This window comes from Capra hircus, unplaced genomic scaffold (genome assembly GCF_001704415.2).
Source record: "Capra hircus breed San Clemente unplaced genomic scaffold, ASM170441v1, whole genome shotgun sequence".
In the NCBI taxonomy this organism is placed as follows: Eukaryota; Metazoa; Chordata; class Mammalia; order Artiodactyla; family Bovidae; genus Capra; species Capra hircus.
The window spans coordinates 6804-25471 of record NW_017212605.1 but is presented as its reverse complement, the minus strand read 5'-3'; the positions used below and the strand labels follow the sequence as shown (position 1 = coordinate 25471).

At 36.8% G+C, this 18668-nt stretch overlaps 1 protein-coding gene across 1 annotated transcript; it reads right to left on the bottom strand.

Annotated features, from left to right (window-relative positions):
• Positions 1–965: 965 nt before the first annotated feature.
• LOC108635246 (olfactory receptor 2B6-like) lies at positions 966–6442 on the bottom strand (the record flags this gene model as incomplete). Its single annotated transcript, XM_018045481.1, has 2 exons — positions 5513–6442; positions 966–1172 (listed from the first exon to the last, which is right to left on the bottom strand). Coding segments are annotated over exons 1-2 (1137 nt in total), but the record flags the coding sequence as incomplete, so codon positions are not given.
• Positions 6443–18668: the final 12226 nt, after the last annotated feature.

Below are 18668 nucleotides of genomic sequence, written 5' to 3'. Positions count from 1 at the left end.
GGATCTCCTTGCAGTCCAAGGGACTCGCAAGAGTTCTCCAACACCACAGTTCAAAAGCATCAATTCTACAGCACTCAGCTTTCTTTATAGTCCAACTCTCACATCCATACATGACTACCGGAAAAAACCAAAGCTTTGACTAGATGAACCTTTGTGGCAAAGTAATGTCTCTGCTTTTTTAGTATCTTGTCTAGGTTGTTCATAACTTTCCTTCAAGGAGTAAGCGTCTTTTAATTTCATGGCTGCAGTCACCATCTGCGGTGATTTTGGAGCCCCTCAAAATAAAGTCTGTCACTGTTTCCATTGTTTTTCCATCTATTTGCCATGAAATAGTGTCAAGATCTTCATTTTCTAAATGTTGAGTTTTAAGCCAGCTTTTTCACTCTCCTTCTCACTTTCGTCAAGAGGCTCTTTAGTTCCTCTCTACTTTCTGCCATAAGTGTGGTGTCATCTGCATATCTGAGGTGATTTCTTTGGAAGGAATGATGCTAAAGCTGAAATTCCAGTACTTTGGCCACTCATGCAAACAGTTGACTCATTGGAAAAGACTCTGATGCTGGGAGGGATTGGGGGCAGGAGGAGAAGGGGACAACAGAGGATGAGATGGCTGGATGGCATCACGGACTCAATGGACGTGAGTCTGAGTGAACTCCGGGAGATGGTGATGAACAGGGAGGCCTGGTGTGCTGCTATTCATGGGGTCGCAAAGAGTCGGACACGACTGAGCAATTGAACTGGACTGAACTGAACAATGTTGATGTAAGAGAACAGGATTAATCCCACTGGGATAACTTTTATGACCACCACAGCAGCATACATCTCCACTTCATTGATCCATGTATCAACACATGATAATTGAAGCATGGCAGGTACTTCACAGAAGTATTCTCCACCTGATATTGACCACAGCGAGGTAACAGGAAAGTCAACACTGTTTGCACCAGACAGTTGCTGAAACCTGTTACCCAAGCCACCACTGCCAATTGTTGGCATAGCCGAGAATGCATGATAACTGTGTAATGCAGAGGCTGGCAGATAGCTACATAACGATCAAAGGCCATTACTGAGAGAAGGACACATTCAGTGGATCCTAAGCCAAGGAAGATGAATAGTTGAGCTATGCAGCCTCCGTAGCTGATATTTCTCCAGCGGCTCTGTATGTTGACCAGCATCTGGGGGACAGTGGAGGTAGTATAGCAAAGGTTCAAAAAAGAGAGATTAGCCAGAAAGAAATACATTGGGGTGTGGAGTCTAGGATCAAGGCGTGACAAGATAATGATGGCTGAATTCCCAAGGAGAGTCATTATGTAGAAAAGGAGATGGCCACAAAAAGAACCATTTCTAGTTTGGGCCATTCAGAGAAGCCCACCAGAACAAAGCCCTTAGAGTGATGAAGAGTGTTATTGAATCTTCTCATTGCTATGACTCTACTTGCTGGAAACACCACAGGCAGATTTTGGAGCTTGATTAGCCTTTGCTTAGAACTTAATGTTGGTTCATGAACCTACGTGTAATAGAGGAACTGGGTAGAGGATGCTGAAACAAATAAAATCATTAACATATTTCCTTTTATTACCTAGGCAAGAAGAATGAGAGTTAACGATAATATATCTATATTTTAACAACCATATTTTAAGCCATGGCTTTCATTTGGTAAGCACATAGCTAGCTAAGTAGAGGTATTACAAAACTAAATATTGTAAAGGTGTATTACACAATATTCGTTGCAAAAAGAAAGTGTTGGATCTGTTAAGATGGAGAGACACTGAGACTTCATTGGAGCTTCATTAAATCTCTAATTCACTCAATATATTTTTTAACTTATTTTTATTTTCAATTCAGTTCACTTTCTTGCTGATCTTAGTGTGTTTATATTATAGCAGGTGAAATTTACCATCTTTGATAGGCACTGTCAGTTAAAGAATATAAATCCTTCTTTTTAATTACTGTATGCCTCCTTTCTGCTTATTGTAATTAAGTTAATACAGATAAAATTCCAAGGACCAAAGACAATCCCTTATAGAATTCATTTATTATCACATTTAGCTAAGAAATAGTTAGTAGAAGTTAACATAAGTAGGACTAAAATTTTCACTTATTTTACTTATGCTGAACACATTTCTACCAAATAGTATATATTTATATCAAAAAAGTTTTGATATGTATATATATGTTGATATATATAATATATATTTATATTTAAAAAGTTTGTGTTTTCCATGGATGTTTTTACTATTCCCTCCATTTAGCCACAATTCTAAGGATTAAAAATTCTCATAATTGGCTGTATCAAAGTGGAAAAAGCTGTGAAAAATATAGACTCTCTGGTGTGAGTCTTGGATTACATAGATAGTAAATGGCCTATAATTACATAGGTAGTAAATGGTAGTATAAGCATCAGACTCTTTGTCTCTGCCTCCACAAAAACCCTGTATTTTAAACACTATCGTATGTAACCACAGGATTCATGAATAAACCTGTAATGTGTGAATAAACATTCACTTAATAACATTTTATTTGTCACAGTGGATGTTAGCTAGTAAAGATATGAAATCTGTTACCTTTAATTATCTGTATGCCTGGATTCAAGGATACTCTTGTCTGAACTTAGAGATGGCGAAGTACATTAAGCAAAACAGGATTGTGCCCTGGAAAGAACAGTAAGCTGGTTTATCAGCTAGCACCGTGAAATAATAAAATTAAATAAGAAGTAAAAAGACTAGGGAGAATAAAATATTTTGACATAATTTATACATAATTACTATCCTGAGATCTAATTATTAAAAATCCTATTAAAATTAAGTTCATATAACAAATAATTATTAATACTAAATAAAGGTGCAATTCCAAAAGATTAGCATATAAGTGCAAATAAAATTTCATACTGAAAAATTTTAAACATCACCAATAATTTAAAAGTATATAGGAATGTTATTTTAAATAATATTAATAATATCATTTGTCAACTTCTCCTTAAGAAAACACTTGAGATATAAAATCAATGCACATACATATTTACATTCTAGGATAGGCACTCTGGTATATTTACATGATTTAAAAATTAGAAAAAATAACTTTAATGTTTCAGAATAGCAAAATGTTGAATATAATTTATTGATTAGACTGTTATAGTCAATACAATTAATTACATACATGCAATGCCTATTCATCATTATCATAATATCTTGGTATATGAAACATGCCTAATATAAAATATGACATATTTTTTGAATATTGCTAAAATACATGTAAATTATGCTTACAAAAGAATGAGAAAACCACAAAATATAATTGGGTTTGCAATTACTAATGATTTTCATTATATAATTATGTTCCACTTTTCCAAATTATAGTCAGTGATTAAGCATTCTTCTTATATGTGTGTGTGTGTATTTTAGTTGCTCAGTTGTGTCCAACTGTTCGTGACCCCTGTCCATGGAATTCTCCTGGAAAGAAAACCGGAGTATTTGTTTTTTATGATTAGTCAAATCCATAATATAAATATGCAGAATTATTTGACAAGCAGTAAGGAAAAAAAAATAAAAGCATAGTGCCCTGATAAAATTTATACTGTTTCCATATATACATCATTCACCATTCATATCGAGATCTGTTTGATATGAATATGAGAGTCATTCTTATGGAAAGAAGAGGTCCTTCTATGGAATATGGAATATTCTATGCATGGATGGTCATGTGGACAGTGAGAAAACTTCCCAAACTGAGAAGGAATCATAATGGGGTGTAAGACTATGAAACAGAAATGAAGTCACCAAAATCAGAATTCAACTAATTCAAAAATTAGTCTGTGGCCAGTTGTAATATTCACCTCTCAAAGGATATTATTCACTACTCCTTTTGGATGGCAGGAAGGAAGCAAGGACAGGAAGAGGAAAGAAAGGCAGGAAGGGATTCTGATTTTAATGTTTCCTGAAAAGAACAATTACTAAGAATATTATTGTATTTATTCTCCAAAATTAAGGAATCTGATGAAACACTGATGGATTTTGAGAAATTCATGTTTATTAAGACCTTAGAGATTACCTTATAAAGGGACTTGTGATTCATTACTTTGAAATAACTAGAGGATTAAAATAAGTAAAAATGGTTAAATGATTTTGGAAAGGATGAGTTTATAAAGAAAGTTTGGGTATGTGTACTAGAAAAGAGAGATTGGCAGAAATTCTACTGATCCTCAGAATAATACTCTGTAATAACTCTTATGGGAAAAGAATTATGTACAGTTCTATGAATTTAGAATTAAAATTTAGAATTAAATTTGTTTTATAGGCCACAGAACTATAGTATTACATATTAAATTTAAAGTTTGCTAAGAAAGGCAATTTCAAGCACCTTTGAATTAAGGCAAGTGATAATGTCCCTATTTGGTGGCAAAAAAATATAGTCAAAGATTAATGAATGGTTTTCCCTGAAAGGCACACATATGTTTATCACTTTATCTATGGGGCTAAATATACTCATTAATGGAGAAAAAGAAAAAGATTTGATTTGCACTCCAGGCAATGATGTTGAGTTTTTACTGAACTCACTCTCTTTTCTTTAGGCATGTTTAACTAATACGCATTTGCAAGGCAGTTGGCTATAAGACCTTTATTTCAAGTAAAGCTAAGAAGTCAACCAAGGCTTTAAACTCAACGTGATTTTTTCATAACTCCTACATTGAATTAGGCCCAACTTACCCAGTCAAGTGGTAAAGGAAGTTGTCTCTTTAAACTCATAAATTACTAGTAAGTTTTGTTGAGTTAGAATATTTTCAGCCTTAGGTTTTTCCATTATTGTTCACTGTTCAAAGCATCTTTCTGCTTTTTTCTCTCTTCCTCCACAGTAAGTTCTATTTATATTTGCCCTGACCTCATTGTTGTTTATCATACGAGTGTAAGACTGGCTAAGGTTTATGGCAAAGGTAACATTTAAAATCACTGAGTCTAAAATTTTTATTTATTTCCCTTTGCATCTATCTGTCTTATATGGTTTTCCCCTAAATGTTTCTTGATTTCACTTGCCTCTGGGGCCTTTGGTGGATGACATAATTGGACACTGACTGTAAGAAGATGAATAAATGCTGTCAATACATGTTGGTTAAAGTTAACTCAGGATAGTAGTGGCCTTTTTAAAAACATGGGATCATTTCCAGTTTACTTGGGATTCACTTAGGAACAGTTTATGCCAAATATACCTTTTAAAGCTTTCTAAATATCTTTTCTCTAGCTATTACACCAGGTTTTTCCACTGAATCTAAGTTAACTAGTCATAAGGGTTAGGGAAAAAATTGATATGACTTGGTAAGATCCAATATTGCAAAAACAGTCTCAAAAGTAGATAAAGGCTGTGGGGAGATCATTAAGAGTTGATGGTTTCTTTCTTTGTCCTGTTTCACCTGTGAACTTTATGACACTGTCCTCTCGTCACTTCCATCTCTGAAATCTTTGAAAGGCAGAAACAGTCATCCTTACTTCTCAGGTCTTCTCTTCAAAGATCATCTTGTCCTGACCCAAAATTCCTTAGTTAGTGCCCTTCTAAGGGCAGCTTTGACATCCTTGTTCCTCAGTGTATAGATAAATGGATTGAGTGTGGGTGTGACGATTCCATAGAAGAGCGCCATGATCTTCCCTCTGTCCCGTGAATAGCTAGAGGGAGGCTGGACATACATAGTGATGGCTGTAAAGTAGAAGAGAGAGACCACCAGCAAATGTGAAGCACAGGTATTAAAGGCCTTCCAGCGACTTTCAGCAGAGCGGATTCTCATTACTGCCCGGGCAATGAACACATAAATGCCCAGGATGAGGGAGAGGGGCACCAGAAGTAGCAAAGCCCCTAGCACATTGAGCTCAGCCTCATTCACATGGGTATCTGTACAAGCTAGTTTCAGAAGAGCAGGAACTTCACAGAAGAAATGGTCCATCACCCTCTGTCCACATCTTGGGGTCAACACGGTGAGAGTGGACTGAACAAGGGAGTTAGCAAAGCCACTAATCCAGGTCCCAGTGGCCATGTGGATACAGCGCCTCTGGTTCATGATGATTGGGTAGCGAAGGGGCTTGCAAATAGCAGCATAACGGTCAAAGGCCATGATGGCTAGAAGTATGCATTCCGTAGAACCCAAGGCCAAGGAAATATAGAGCTGGGCAACACAACCACCATAGCTGATGGTCTTTTCTGGTCCCCAAAGGTTGACTAACATCTGTGGGACAGTACTGGTAGTAAAGCAGAGATCCAGAAGGGATAGATTAGAGACAAAAAAGTACATGGGACTGTCCAGCTGGGGATCCAGGCGAGAAACTAGGATAACAGAGATATTTCCAAACAGGGCAGAGATGTAAGCCACCAGAAAGATTACAAAGAGTGGTGTTTCCAGCCAGGATCGATCAGAAAATCCCAGTAAGATAAAATCATCTAGTGAGCTCTGATTACTGACCCACATATTGGCACTGATAGGAGAAATTCCAGCTGAGACCTCTAAACACCCACTTCTCTAAAGATGGGAATCAATGATAAAAGGAAGCCACTGGAAACTAAAAACCAGAGATGTTAAGACGAAACTCTCATTTCTGCTTTAATCTGCATCTATATTCCAATTATGATGAAATATCAAGCCAACATTATCAGTATAATGTTGAAAGATTATTAATAAAAGAATAAAAAGAACCAGCAAAGTAATTGGGAAATTTTCCTTATGTGATGAATGTCTTCTAGTTAGTTATCATTCCTTTGGATTTTGTTGTCTTCTCTTCTAAAAAGTTTCAATAGAACTACCATCAACCTTGCATGTCATAAATATTTAACAAAAACATCAGAGTATAGATGAAAACAGATTGTAAGAAGGCAGAGTTTCCCAAATATAGGTTGAGCAAAGGACAGCATGAAGAAGGCAGGTGGATCAGCAGTCCAGGGGGAGCCAAGGCATTTTGGTATCTTCATCTTCCTCAAACTGATCCTAAAGAAACATCACAGGAACTGGAGCACGTCATAGATTTTGCACAGTGAAAATATGGCATATCAGGACTCCTTTTACCTCTTCCAAGCATTAGTGCTGATCCTATTAAGAAAATTTGAAAGTAGGAGGAAGAAACAAAAAATTCAACCAAATACACACAAAACAATCAAGCATTGGAGACTTGCTTGCTCTGAAATGCTCCTCAACAGATACCTAAATAAATTTGATCAATTTCTAACCTGAGTGAAAACACCAAAGAGAGTTTGAAATACTTGGCTCCTTTAAGTAAACTTCTCTTATTTTTATATACAAATTTCTAGTTCCTCAAGATAATTAAGAGCACATTAAACATTTCCCCCCTCCCTTCCTTCTTTTTTTGTTTTCTTACTTATTAATTATAATATCTCTACCATTTGAGTTGCCACTATCTCACTCTTCCCCCATTGAAATCATGATTCCCTTATTATAGATTTCTGAAGGAAACTCTGATGATTAATTTTTTATTCTCTAAAATCTCTTTAGGTTTGATTCACTGGTTATGGCAAATTTTGCATTTTAAGTTACTTTATGAAAGACGTTTTCCTTCTTCCTTCAAATCCCAGTGATTCCTTTTACTAGATGAGTGATTTTAGAAATGTCATTTAATCCTTTTTGCGGGGGACTACCCGTGAAGGGTTAAGTCTTGGGAGCTGCTCGGCGTTATGCAGAGCCCTAGGACATGTGCCTAAGCTCCCTGTCCCGCCACCCTCAAGAATTTTTATAGCCCTTAAGGCTCCAAGATGTTTGGTTTCGGCAACATGTCATAGAAGATAGATTAGCTTATTGTGATCTGTATACAATGGTACGGGTCTGGTGATTGTATCTGGAGATGAAAAACAATCTTGTAAAGGTCAGAAATCACGTATTTTATCTTATATATACTGCAGCACAATAAAGCAAGGTATCAGCCATTTTGGTCTGATCCTCTCAACCCCATCTTTTGTCTCTTTCTTATTTTCTTAGCGGGGACGCTCCGTTCTCTCCCTGTGCAGGTGCGACTCTTGCTTGTGCTGGCCGCGGCAGGTGGCGCCCAACGTGGGGCGGTTCGACAGTTTTCCTCGCCACTACTCTCATTAATTGAAAAGAGTGAGTATATAAGTATACAAGTGCATTAACATAGAGGAGGAGTAGTAAGGTATATAGTTGAGAGTATAAATATGGGACAGACGCATAGTCGTCAATTGTTTGTACATATGCTATCTGTAATGTTGAAACATCGGGGAATTACTGTTTCCAAACCTAAACTAATCAATTTTCTTTCATTTATTGAGGAGGTTTGCCCTTGGTTCCCCAGAGAAGGTACAGTAAATTTGGAGACATGGAAGAAGGTAGGGGAACAAATCCGGACTCATTATACTTTACATGGCCCTGAAAAAATCCCTGTTGAAACTTTATCCTTTTGGACACTAATTCGTGATTGTCTGGATTTTGATAATGATGAATTAAAACGTTTAGGAAATTTATTAAAACAGGAAGAAAATCCTCTCCATGTTCCCGATTCGGAACCTAGGTATGCTGTTCCCGAGGGAGTTGAAGGTGATCCTCCGCTTCCTAATTTATTGCGTCCTTCGGATAATGATGATTCACTTTCCTCCACAGATGAGGCAGAATTAGACGAAGAAGCTGCTAAATACCATCAAGAAGATTGGGGTTTTTTAGCACAAGAAAAGGGGGCGTCAACATCTAAAGATGAATTGGTTGAATGTTTAAAAAACCTCACTATTGCTTTACAGAACTCAGGAATCAAGCTTCCTAGTAACAATGCCAAATCTCCTTCTGCTCCGCCTCTTCCCCCTGCTTATGCTCCTTCTGTTGTGGCTGGTCTCGATCCCCCTCCAGGGCCCTCTCCACCGTCTGAAAACATGTCTCCGCCGCAGAAGGCAATTCAGCAGCCCAGCGTTTTTGGGGAGAACGGTCCTCATGCAAAAAACCACTTGTACGATGGAAGGATCCACTTACCAATCTGTGGTATGGGCCAGACCCTGTACTAATATGGGGACGAGGGCATGTTTGTGTCTTTCCACAGGATGCCGAAGCACCGCGTTGGATACCGGAAAGGCTGGTACGCGCGGCAGAGGAACTCCCTGACACATCAGATGCGTCGCATGACACTGAGCGAGCCCACGAGTGAGCTGCCTACCCAGAGGCAGATTGAGGCGTTGATGCGACATGCTTGGAATGAGGCTCATGTACAACCTCCAGTGACACCTATTAATATACTGATCATGTTATTATTATTGTTATAGCGGATACAAAACGGGGAGGCTGCGGCTTTTTGGGCATACATTCCCGATCCACCCATGATTCAATCCTTAGGATGGGATAAAGAAATAGTACCTGTATATGTCAATGATACAAGTCTTTTAGGAGGAAAATCAGATATTCACATTTCTCCTCAGCAAGCCAATATTTCCTTTTATGGTCTTACTACACAATATCCTATGTGCTTTTCTTATCAATCACAACATCCTCACTGTATACAGGTGTCAGCTGATATATCCTATCCTCGAGTGACTATTTCTGGCATTGATGAAAAAACCGGAAAAAGATCATACCGTAACGGAACTGGACCTCTCGACATTCAGTTTTGCGGCAGACGTCTAAGCATCGGCATAGGAATAGACATTCCTTGGACTTTATGTCGAGCACGGGTCGCATCAGTGTACAACATCAACAATGCCAATGCCATCCTTTTATGGGACTGGGCACCTGGGGGAAAACCTGATTTCCCCGAATATCGAGGACAGCATCCACCCATTCTCTCTGTAAACACTGCTCCTATATTTCAAACTGAACTGTGGAAACTTTTGGCTGCTTTTGGTCATGGCAATAGTCTATATTTACAACCCAATATTAGTGGGAGTAAATATGGAAATGTAGGAGTTACGGGGTTTTTATATCCTCGAGCTTGTGTCCCTTACCCGTTTATGTTGATACAAGGCCATATAGAAATAACACTGTCATTGAATATTTATCATTTAAATTGTTCTAATTGCATACTTACTAATTGCATAAGAGGTGTTGCTAAAGGAGAACAAGTTATAATAGTAAAACAACCTGCTTTTGTAATGTTACCTGTTGAAATAACTGAAGAATGGTATGATGAGACTGCTTTAGAATTGCTACAACGCATTAACACGGCTCTTAGCCGCAAGGAAAGAAGTGTGAGCCTGATTATTCTGGGTATAGTATCTTTAATCACCCTTATAGCAACTGCTGTTACTGCTTCTGTATCCTTAGCACAATCCATTCAAGCTGCTCATACTGTAGATTCCTTGTCATATAATGTTACTAAAGTAATGGGAACTCAAGAAGATATAGATAAAAAGATAGAAGATAGATTATCAGCTTTATATGATGTAGTTAGAGTTCTAGGAGACCAAGTTCAGAGTATTAATTTTCGCATGAAAATTCAATGCCATGCTAATTATAAATGGATTTGTGTTACAAAAAAGCCTTACAATACATCTGATTTTCCGTGGGATAAGGTGAAAAAACATCTACAAGGAATCTGGTTTAATACTAATGTTTCTTTAGATCTTTTACAATTGCATAATGAAATTCTTGACATCGAAAATGCTCCAAAAGCTACTTTGAATATAGCTGAAACTGTCAATAATTTTTTACAAAATTTATTTTCTAACTTTCCTAGCCTTCATTCACTGTGGCGAAGTATAATTGCTGTGGGCACGGTTCTGACTGTTGTGCTTATCATAATTTGTCTAACTCCTTGTCTTATTCGTAGTATTGTTAAAGAATTTCTACAGATGAGAGTTTTAATACATAAAAACATGTTGCAACACCGACATCTTATGGAGCTTTTAAAAAATAAAGAGAGGGGAGCTGCGGGGGACTACCCGTGAAGGGTTAAGTCTTGGGAGCTGCTCGGCGTTATGCAGAGCCCTAGGACATGTGCCTAAGCTCCCTGTCCCGCCACCCTCAAGAATTTTTATAGCCCTTAAGGCTCCAAGATGTTTGGTTTCGGCAACATGTCATAGAAGATAGATTAGCTTATTGTGATCTGTATACAATGGTACGGGTCTGGTGATTGTATCTGGAGATGAAAAACAATCTTGTAAAGGTCAGAAATCACGTATTTTATCTTATATATACTGCAGCACAATAAAGCAAGGTATCAGCCATTTTGGTCTGATCCTCTCAACCCCATCTTTTGTCTCTTTCTTATTTTCTTAGCGGGGACGCTCCGTTCTCTCCCTGTGCAGGTGCGACTCTTGCTTGTGCTGGCCGCGGCACTTTTGTACTTCAATCTTCTTTTCTCTAAAATGAGCATAATTATATGCATCTACTTAGAGAAGGCAATGGCACCCCACTCCAGTACTCTTGTCTGGAAAGTCCCATGGATGGAGGAGCCTGGTGGGCTGCAGTCCATGGGGGCGCTAAGAGTAGGACACGACTGAGCAAATTCACTTTCACTATTCATGTTCATGCATTGGAGAAGGAAATGACAACCCACTCCAGTGTTCTTGCCTGGAGAATCCCAGGGACAGGGAAGCCTGGTGGGCTGCCGTCTATGGGGTCGCACAGAGTCGGACACGACTGGAGTGACTTAGCAGTAGCAGTATATGCATCTCACAGGACTAAGTGATTTAATGTAAACTCAGTTATTTTCATATGCTAATAATTCAATAACTGATTTCTTTCCAAAATTATGAATTCCCTAAAACATTGGACTTTCCTTATTTTTGTGCATCTATAAACAGTGTTGAATGGTATTTGTAACAGATAATTAATAAATACTGAAAGATAATAAATATGATGTGACTACTAGGAAAATAGCCCTGGAACCTCTGATTACTTATTTTTCTGATTCTCTTAATTGGCCTTACATTATAATCTTCTTGTGTCCTTAACATGATAGAATTATTGGATTTAGTTGGTCAGGTTTTTTTTTTTTTTTCACATTGGTGTCATTGAGCTGTAGAATTAGACAGTGTGTGTGGGGGGTGAGTGACAGTGAGAAATTATAGGAAGAAGGGCTTGCTTCATAGACCAAAGCTCAGAATTGTTAACTCTAAAATAGAGCTTCTTATGCATCTGTCTCACACTTCTGATTTCTTTGATCTGGTTATAAAATCACAATTTGAGGGGGATCCTTATTGTCATCTTTGAATTACAATTGCTGATGTGTCATCCAAGTGGTCAGACTGGACCAACTATTCTTTAACATTGTCTCTTGCATCTATCCATTAAATTTATATCTACACAGAAAAGTTAAAACAGACACAGTGAAAATAATTCAGTGTTCCATGGCTTATAGCTTTCAAAGTGGTCTCCTCATTTACAATGGCCCTCTCATCTTCAAAGCACCTTAACATGTTTGTAGAACAGTCTTTCCTTAGTTCAAATCTGATCATGCACGCACATCTCAGCTCAAAATTCAGCATCTCCACATTGTAACACATTTTATTAAAATGCAGACTTAGATTCAATGCCTCCTATAATCATGGCTCAAACCATTCCATTTTATCCAAACTTTTCATTCTCCCACTGGTGTTTATATGAGACACCATTGTTGCTTTCCATCCTGTAAGGGCCATTTCAAGTACTAAAGTGTTCCAAATTATTCCCCACTCTCCTTTTTTTCTGTCCCTGACTTGGGAAGATCTCCTGGAGAAGGAAATGGCAATCCACTACAGTATTTCTTGCCTGAAAAATCCCGTGGACAGAGGAGCCTGGTGGGCTAGAGCCCATGGGATCACAAAGAGTTGGACACAACTGGATGACTATGCACTCCTTTTCTAATTCTCTAGAGCACTTTACTTGTAATTCTCTTTTGGTACACTCCATATTTTATAAAAATTATATATATATATATATATATATATGCAATTTGTTTTTGTTTCTGTACCTGTCCTATTTTCCTGACCAGATGGATTGTATACTCTTAAAGAATAAACATGTGATAGAGGTAACAGTGTATGTTAAACATAATAAGCGTTTACTACATTTTAATTTCCTCTTGATGAAAGTGAAAGAGGAGAGTGAAAAAATTGGCTTAATACTCAACATTCACAAAACGAAGATCATGGCATCTGGTCCCATCACTTCATGGGAAATAGATGGGGAAACAGTGGAAAGAGTGTCAGACTTTATTTTTGGGGGCTCCAGAATCACTGCAGATGGTGACTGCAGCCATGAAATTAAGACACTTACTCCCTGGAAGAAAAGTTATGACCAACCTAGATAGTATATTCAAAAGCAGAGACATTACTTTGCCAACAAAGGTCCGTCTAGTCAAGGCTATGGTTTTTCCAGTGGTCATGTATGGATGTGGGAGTTGGACTATAAAGAAAGCTGAGTGCCGAAGAATTGATGCTTATAAACTGTGGTGTTGGAGAAAACTCTTGAGAGTCCCTTGGACTGCAAGGAGATCCAACTAGTCCATCCTAAAGGAGATCGGTCCTAGTTGTTCATTGGAAAGACTGATGTTGAAGCTGAAACTCCAATACTTTGGCCACCTCATGTGAAGAGCTGACTCATTTGAAAAGACCCTGATGCTGGGAAAGATTGAAGGCAGGAGGAGAAGGGGATGACAGAGTATGGCATGGTTGGATGGCATCAATGACTCAATGGACATGGGTTTGGGTAGACTTGGGGAGTTGGTGATGGACAGGAAGGCCTGGTGTGCTGCGATTCATGGGGTCTCAAAGAGTCGGACATGACTGAGCAACTGAACTGAATTGAACTGAACTGAATTAACTTTAATTCAATTGAAACCAACAACTGTGAACCTCTTCCCTTTGGATTTCCTATATGTTAAATTATGTTAGCACCCTTGAATTTATTATTTTTTTCTTTATGACCTCAATCCATTTCATTGCTATTTCATCACAACAGAACCAAGATACACTTTTTCATTTCATACCCCAAAACTAACGCAGAGTTTAAATATACCCTGTTTTACCCTTAGAGCAAATATTTTAAGGCTTTTCTGCTCATTCCCAAAATAATGCAACTAATCAATCAATAAATACATTTATTTTACTTATCAAAATCTTTTGATTGCCACTTTGAACTCCACACTGCTTGCATGATAATTGGATCAAGAAAAAACTATAATGTTAAGGGAAATATAAGCAGTAGCTGAAATATTAGTAGGACTACTTACATGGTAAAATTATATAAAAATGTTTCTGGAAATTTTCAAGTGCCTGTGAACTTCTATGGAAAATCAAGTTGATTATCTTCTGAGACTCCCCCTTATAAATCCTATCCTTATATGTAGAATAACACTCTTCATTTAATACTGGTCTTATCCACTGTCTTTTCTTCTCCCATTTTTTTTATCATATGATAGTGGGACTTTAGAAATAGAATCTTGCAAATATGATTATGCTTGGCATTATATTTTATTTGCAAAGAGATGGCACAGATATCGTTGCCAGTTGATTAGAGAATTATAGAAATAAAACATAGGATCCTGATTCAACATTGAGAAACATTTTTATCTTGATACATAATGTCTGAACCAAATTTTGCCTCATCCATTTTGACCAAAGAAAAATCACTCACGTGTTGCAGGGTTACTTTATAGAAGGATGCCCCTCAATGAGCACATGAGTATTTCCAATTAGAATCATAAAAGATACAATTATAGAATTCACCCTCTCTGAATTGCTTTCTTGCTAAATAAAGACTCAAGATCTCATTTTGTAGTTACCTGCACTCAGACACTATTTTCAAATCTAAAGAAAGCTGAAAATTTTCTCCTACCTTTCATAGATTACTGCTCTGCTATTTTCCCAATCTTTATTATTTTCTCTTATATCCCTCTAAATGGATCCAGCATGCCTTTAAGTTTCTGAGATAAGCTTGGACTGTTATGAATAAAATCAAATCACATACTTACTCCAGAAAGAGTAAAAATTTTAAAAGGAAAATATGTAGCATGTTTTATTGGTTTTCAGAATACGTGACAGCATTCCTAAACATTGAAGGCATATTGAAACATAGTAACAAAATAAGTGATGATAAAATGATAGCAACAGATAAGGAAAGAGGGGGGAAAATGAAGAAAGAAAATAGAGAAAGAGGGAATTTCCTGGTGGTCCAGTGGTTAAGACTCTGTGCTTCCACTGCAGGGGGTATGGGTTGGATCCCTGGTCAGGGAGCTAAGATCTCTCATGCTATGTGGCAAGGGCAGAAAGAAAAAAAAGAAAAAAGAATCGATAGAATTATTTAGAAAAGGAAAGAAAAATGGGAATGAGAGAGAAAAGATATACATAGACAGAAAGAGCATACTGTTTTGTCCAGCACATTGCAGACGATCAGTTAAATGTGTCTTCTGAATATGCAACAGGAGAGAGAAACAGAAAAAAATAGAATGCAAAGATTACAGGGGTGAGTCCAAATCCAGTAGTTGTTAATTTGCCTGGAAAGGGCTGTGGGGAGTTTTTGCCTTTCTGGTTGTGTATGAAAACTATGGGATTAGTAGAGCTTAATTTGTCTAAATAGGAAGTTAAAGGAAATGCTGATGAACCCCCCAGAGGATGAGAAAATGGAGCTGGGAAGACAGAAGAATCTGTGCTTCTCCACAAATAGGACCTGCAAAGGAAGGAAAGGGCAGCAAGAAAGAAGTATCTTAAAACATGGCTTAAGGAAACATTGGCCATTTTTATAGATGTTTGCATCCTGATATACTCTTTAACAACTTCATAAGCATGATTCAAATATAATATGTTATGACAAAATAAAAACAGTTCATTTCACCTCTAATTTATTTCAGATATTATCTGAGGATCTTTGCTGTGATCTCAATGCCATGCTCTCTGCCTATTGAATTCCTCTGTTCTAAATTGTCATAGATTTAAACAGTCTGATTTGTTTGAATAATAGGACCTTCAGGGCTTAATTACTATCTAGACAAAATCAATATCTTGTTGTTTACAAACTTTGCAATACAAAAAGTAGTTTTAATCTAGAGAAGTGATAAGAAAAAACACACCTAAAAATACTTAAATGACAATATAAAGTCCCAAAGGTACCTAACACTAATAGTAAATTTATATTTTCCCATAGCTTTCCTCATAATAAAATAATGTATACCTAAGATTTAGAAACACCAGAATATATCAAATTCCCCATAAACATATATGTAACCATATATACACACCCATATATATTTGCTTTGTTACTCATATAGTAATCTTCCTCACATGTATGTTTGTTTTGTTATCATAATAACCTTCTAAAGTAAAAACGTTTTTTTTTTAATGATAGAAGAGAAGAAACTCGAATAGCAAGAAGTTACAGGACTTACCCAAGTATATAAACCTAGAAAACTCAGAAGCAAAAATTTGAATAAAATAAGATTTTGAAACCTAGGTCTGTACACTTTTCCTAATTTCATTGTTCTCCTCTCAAACAAAAATATATGCATCTGTGGAATCAACCTTTTAAAATTAAAAGAAAATCACTTAGCATTCTACTGCTGAATGGTCCCTTTACTCCATCTTATAAAGCAACCAATGACAGAGCAAGGTGACTTGATTTTTTACTATCCTTACCTCCCCAAATTCCTTCTGCACTTACTTGAGGTTGAGTTGTAATTCATCAGTTGTTCAGTGCATGACAGAGTGGGGGGAGTTATGGGAGACTGACCTGTGGCTGAAACAATACCATAATACCCAGACCTTGGTTTTCTGTTTGCATTTCTTCTCAGTTCTGCAGAGTTTCAGCCAGGCTCTCTCTGACCTACTGAAGGGTCAACTTTAAGAGGCTAAGTTCAATTTAAGGTTATCCATAGAATTCATAGATCCACAGGAAGCTCTCCCAGGAGTTGTCATGCTATTCCTATCTTGGCTCATCCTTCCATTTAAACCTCTGAGATTCAACATAATTAGCATTTATACCACCAGCATGTCCAGGAGAAAAAACCAGAGGGACTAAAAGGTGAGACAACTGCAAAGACAACCAGGGAAATGTTTCTAATGATATACAAACATTGGGCATATCAGTATGGAGAGTCATTTAAGAGGAAACCAAATCAATTCCGATAAGACTTAGTGGTTGTTGATATTTTATATTAATAATTATATTAATACATATTGATAATTACATTAAGATAGAGTATATGGTATGTAGATATTATATATAATTTTATATATTATAGATTAATTTATATATTATATATTATAGTAATACATTAATGTATGTCAATATATTAATAACTATATTAATATTATGCAATATTAAATAGGTAAAACCATACTTTACATATGCTTACTATTCTGAGAAAAATAGGATAACTAGGTATAGCTGCAAAAATAATCTTTCTAAATTATGATTCTTTTCATGTTTCACCACTATAGTGGCTCCTCATTCTCACTCTATATTTGTATTTATTATAAAAGCTATTTAATCAACATAAGATGTCTATTTATTTGGTAGTCATAGTCACTGTATAAATTAGGGGTATACATTTTGATAATTTAGGTTTGCAAGTGAAGTCGCTCAGTCGTGTCCAACTCTTTGCGACCCTGTGGACTGTAGGCCACCAGACCAGGCTCCTGCATCCATGGGATTTCCCAGGCAAGAATACTGGAGTGGGTTGCTATTTCCTTCTCCAAAATTTAGGTTTAGCTAATGATAATTCTAAAACTCAGAAAAATAAAATAACTTGCCCAAAATATACAGCCAAGAAGAATCAGAATCTGTTCAGTCGCCCATTCATGTCCAACTCTTTGTGACCCCATGGGCTGCAGCACACCAGGCTTCCTTGTCCATCACCAACTCCTGGAGCTTGCTCAAACTCATGTCCATCAAGCCAGTAATGCCATCCAACCATCCCATCTGCTGTCGTCTCCTTCTCCTGCCTTCAATCTTTCCCAACATCCGGATCATTTCCAATGAGTCAGTTCTTTGCCTCAGGTGGCCAAAGTAGTGGAGATTCAGCTTCAGATTAGTCCTTTCAATGAATATTCAGGACTAATTTCCTTTAGGATTGACTAGTTTGATCTCCTTGAAGTCCAAGGGACTCAACCAGGAATAAAACTAGTGCCTCTAAATTCGATCTAGGTTTTCTTCCTCCAAGTTACTGAGTAATACTAATCCAGACTCCCCAGTTCGAATGTCAAAATTAAAATTCAACATGTTTTTATCTAATGTCTCTGCTGTATTAGCCTTCCTTTTTCCTTTCACAATACATATGGAGTAGGAAAAGTAATGGACATATAGCTGCTGTGATTGTTTATAAATATTAAATCTGTAATTTTGTACAAATAACTCCAAAAGCCAGACTTTGTACTTCTTTATCATAAAAATTCTGGTTATTCAACTCCTGACTTACTTGGCTTCAGATTATGATATGAAATTAATTTTTTGAGAGGAATTTCTATCAAGCTTCAGAAATAAACCCAAATGTGCATGAAGGTTTATTTTACAATAAAGGTAGAACTTTATATTATTATAATTTCATGTCATCAAGACAGTTTTTTAATAGAATGTGATTGTGCCAACTGATTAAAATCTTTTTAAAAAGATCATAAATTCCTACCTTCAAATTAACTCCAAAACAATAAAAACTTTAAGTGTAGAAACAAGATAATAGCATACAAAAGATCTACAATCACTCAAAATATCACTCAAACTCAGGGCTTAAAATGATTGAAGCATTTGTTGCATAAAAATTTCTGTAAAGACGAATAAGATACAC